This window comes from Suricata suricatta, chromosome 2, assembly GCF_006229205.1.
Source record: "Suricata suricatta isolate VVHF042 chromosome 2, meerkat_22Aug2017_6uvM2_HiC, whole genome shotgun sequence".
NCBI classification, from domain to species: Eukaryota; Metazoa; Chordata; class Mammalia; order Carnivora; family Herpestidae; genus Suricata; species Suricata suricatta.
Genome location: NC_043701.1, coordinates 86,421,977 through 86,426,302, shown reverse-complemented (window position 1 = coordinate 86,426,302; position 4,326 = coordinate 86,421,977). Strand labels below are relative to the sequence as shown.

Genomic DNA, 4,326 nt, shown 5'->3' with positions numbered 1-4,326 from the left:
ATATTATTTAACCAGAAGGTTTCAGTGAAAATAAATACCAGTTTGAAATAGAGTTTCTTTACTTTTTAGTATTCATTGAATTTTGTACATAAAGTTCTTCAGGTATTTAATTTAAACTAGTGACAGTATGTGAAGCTTTGAGATTTATAACAGTGAACATAAACTTTCATAAACCAAAATATGTTTTCATTTTTCTAATATAAATTTTATAATTAAATACAGTTTATGCTAAGTAACCATAATACTAGTGGAAGAACATATTTATTTTTAGATTAAGGATAGCTACAAAATCTTCATTAACAAGAGGAGGTATAATTTCTATTTGCGTTATCAGAAAAACAACCACAGTTGTCAATTTATCTGCTAGAAAAATAATTAAATGCCTAAATGCAAGCAGAGTAAAAAAAATATAAGATTCTGCCTTCAATTTGCATTAATATAATAATATTCCATGGCTCACTTATCAAATTATTTCTCTCCAAAGAAGCTATTTCTTTACTGTCACACATTAATAACAACACATAATCACTATACCATCCATAATTTTCTTGGCTTGAATTTTCAGAAAAACTATGCAAGAAAAAGAATTTTTGGAGGGCGCTATTGATATACTGCTTAGACTTTTAGAGCTATTCACAGTACAATTTACACTTAATTTAGACAACTACTATTTATACATTTTTATATTTTAAAATTATTCACAAAACTAAATCAAACAGAGTCTTGTTTTTTCTTTCAGTTTTTTATTTATTTTTGAGAGACAGAGAGAGACAGCACAAGCAGAGGAGGGTCAGAGAGAGAGACACACACACAGAATCTGAAACAGGCTACAGGTTCTGAGCTAGCTGTCAGCACAGAGCCTGACTTGGGGCTGGCAAAGTCAGAGTCTTTAATCCAAAGGTGATGGCTGTTTTAGCAGTATTCAGACTACTTTTATTTGGTTCCAGTCAATTCCATCTATCAATGCCTATTCTCACAATTCTTTTTAGTTATACCTCCTTCTTTCTCTAATTTTCAGTCACCTTGATCCTGTCAGGCTTTGGTGAGAGAGCCACACCCTTGTCTCTTTGTCCAGACCTTCAAATTGTTCAATTGAGAGGATTTACTGAGACACCTTAATTTATTGAGATGTTTCAATAAAGGTGTGATGGCTATACTCTTGATTGGGTTGGGGTTATCTTGAGATTTTAATTGATCTTTTTGGCTAAACATCAGTCTCAGTTTTATCTTATACAGGTAGAGATAATATCAGCTGTATCTTCTAACTCTGCAAGTCTCTGAATTTCTAGATGCTCTATTCCCTGTCACTGCAGCTTGCAAACTGAGCAATTATTTTCTGAGCCCATCTCTTTATTGTACTTGTTTGTAAACTGTTGCCAATGGTACCTGACACATGTGGCTAATATCCCCTTTGCCTGCCATTTCACTGAAATCTGTGAGTTTATGAGGGTCATTAACTGCCTTCCAATTGAGAACAATTTCTTTTTTTTTTCTCTTTAAAAAATTTATATGAATATCCAGTCAAAACCAACAGGGTATCTCCCTTGAAATGTTATCTATACGAACTTCCAAGTAGACCACAGGACTGTATACTGTCTTGGAATGTCCTCAGAAGGCTCTGTCATTCATCAGGTAACAGAGTAAAAACCCCAGAGTCCTTTTCTTTCAGACAGAACAGGGAAAAGACAGAGGGATGGAAGAAACTATTCAAACTTCGTCTTCTTTCCTTGTGGCTTGTGGTCTCCCCCTCCTCCTCGGCCTCCTCGGAAGCCTCCTCGCCCTCCAAAGCCTCCCCGGCCTCTGCCACCAAATCCACCTAGGCCTCTTCTGCCACCACCTTGGCCTCCAAAGCCACCTCGGCCTCCACCGCGGCCTCCAAAGCCACCTTCACCTTTAGGCTTGGCCCAGTCCAGAGTAACTTTGTTTCCATCAATTCCACCATCTTCCATGGCCTCCTTGGCAGCTTTGGCATCTTCCTCACTGTTGAAGTCTACAAACCCAAACCCTTTGGAGGACCCAGTTTCCCGGTCAGTGACTATCCTTGCCCGAACAGAGCCATCAAACTCCTTTAATGTTTCTTCTGTGGTATCCTCAGACAGACCTTTGACGAACAAAGTTTTGGATGGCTGACTTCTTGCGTTAGGTGATCCCCTGGGTCCTTGCAACTCCAGCCTGATTGCTCTGCCCTCAATTTCCCTTTTATTACAGGAATTTAAAGCTTCTTTAGCATCTTCAAATGAAGCAAATTCTATAAATGCATACCCTTTAGATTTGCCATTTTGGTTCTGGGGCACTTTAATAAAAGTTGCCTTCTCAAATACTTCTTGAAGAGTTTCTTCTGTTGCATTGTAGGAGAGATTGCTTAAAACCAGAGTTTTTGATTCACCACTCCAAGTGCTGTTCTTTCCACCTCTATAGTCTTGATTTTGACCTTTCTCTCCAGTATAGTATAGGGAAATAAATCGCCCATCTATCTCTGTTCCCTGCTTTTCTTCCAAGGTTTTCTCTGCATAAGCTTCTGTCTTAAATTCAATATAAGCAATCCCTTTACTCTTTCCATCCTTGCTGACTAATCTGATTTCCACAGCATCTTCAAACACTTCTTTTAATTCATCCTGAGTAACTTTGTAAGGCAGATTTTTAGCCAAAAGTGTTCTTGCATCTCGATCTTTCTTACTGTCTTTTCCCTTTGGTTTTTCAAGTTTAATTTCATTGCCGAAGACTTTTAAACCAGTGAGTTCCAAAGCCTTTTCCAGGTCTTCAGCAGATTCAAAATCCACATAGCCAAACTTCCTAGACACACCAATTCTGACATCCACAACAGCAAGATCATTTTTAGCAAAAACATCACTGATGCCAGTTTTTAATTCAGGAGCAGACTTGCTGAAATTCAGGTTCCCAACAAAAAGATTGAATGATGTAGTTGGTTCTGTACCTTCTACTTTGGGTTTCTTGGCTTCAGGAGCTGCTTTCTGTTTGGCCATTTCCTTCTTTCGCTTCCCAGGTGCTTCTTTGACAGGCTCTTCCTCTTCCTCCTCCTCTTCCTCTTCTTCCTCCTCCTCCTCATCTTCATCTTCGTCGTCCTCATCTTCATCCTCCTCCTCTTCGTCTTCATCCTCAGCTGTGCTCTTGGCCTTCACGGGAACGGCTTTTGCGGGGGCTTTCTTTCCTTTGGTGTAGTCTCCATAGCTTCTTCTTCAGAGTCATCTTCATCCTCATCATCTTCATCTTCCTCGTCGTCTTCATCCTCCTCCTCGTCGTCATCCTCATCATCTGAGGCAGGGGCGGCGGCAGCGGCCTTCACCACTGCTGGCTCGAATTCATCCTTGTCTTCATCCTCATCTTCCTCATCCTCGTCTTCACTGTCCTCGTCATCTTCCTCATCGCTCTCTTCCTTCTTAGCGTTCTTACCATTCTTTGCTCCCTTGGCTGGGGCAGCTGCTCCTTTCTTACCAGGAGTTGCTACCACCGCCTTGCCTGGTGTGGCTCCCTTCTTGCCAGGTGTCGCCACTGCTTTGGCTAGTGCAACGGCTTTTTTGGCTGGTATGGCTGCTGCCTTCTTGCCAGGGGTGACGACTGCTTTCTTGGCCGGTGTGGCAACTGCAACCTTTTTTGTCAGGGAAACCATCACCTTCTTTGCTGGAGCTGTGGCAGCCTTCTTGCCTTTTTTCTGAGGAATGATAACCTCTTCTCCACTGCTATCATCATCTTCATCTTCTGACATTTCCTCATCTTCACTGTCTTCTTCTACCTCCTTAGGGGGAGGAGCCATTTTCTTGGGGTCACTTTGATTTTTACCAGCCTTTGCGAGTTTCACCATGATGGTGACTTAGGCCGTCGGAGTGTGTGGCGGGCGAGTGGCGCAGACGAGTCCAGAGGAACCCAAGCGACGGTGATGGCGGCCGCTGGTACAGAATATCCCGGAGCACGTACGCTTGGCTGCCAGCTAGAGCTCGAGACTGAGGCGAAAGACTGAGCCTGCCCAGTAATCGCCTCTGGAAAGGCGACGATGGCGTCCTCGTGACCCTGTCTCGACCAACTAGAGGTTGCGTCCGACCTATGGACCAATCGCGAGCCTTTTCGAGAACAATTTCATCAAATGTTCTTGCACTGTATAACTTAAATAAATTGCCATCCGGCCCGTCTCTGATAAGTTACCTTTTTACTGTCACCTGAATCCAATGACACATATTTTAGGATTTTTATTTTGGTAATATCATAAAAGTTGCCACCTCACTCTCAGTGCCAAATTCTTTATTAGAGTAGGTTAACTTAGGCTGTAGTAACAAACTACTCTCAAATCTGGTGAAGTCTTATTTCTCATTC

The 4,326-nt window shown here is 41.7% G+C and overlaps 1 protein-coding gene across 1 annotated transcript; it reads right to left on the bottom strand.

Annotated features, from left to right (window-relative positions):
- Window positions 1-1,496: 1,496 nt before the first annotated feature.
- On the bottom strand, window positions 1,497-3,990 carry LOC115306794 (nucleolin-like). Its single transcript, XM_029957365.1, is given in 2 exon segments — window positions 1,497-3,172; window positions 3,175-3,990. Coding segments are annotated over 2 exon segments (2,115 nt in total). The 5' UTR covers window positions 3,821-3,990; the 3' UTR covers window positions 1,497-1,703.
- Window positions 3,991-4,326: the final 336 nt, after the last annotated feature.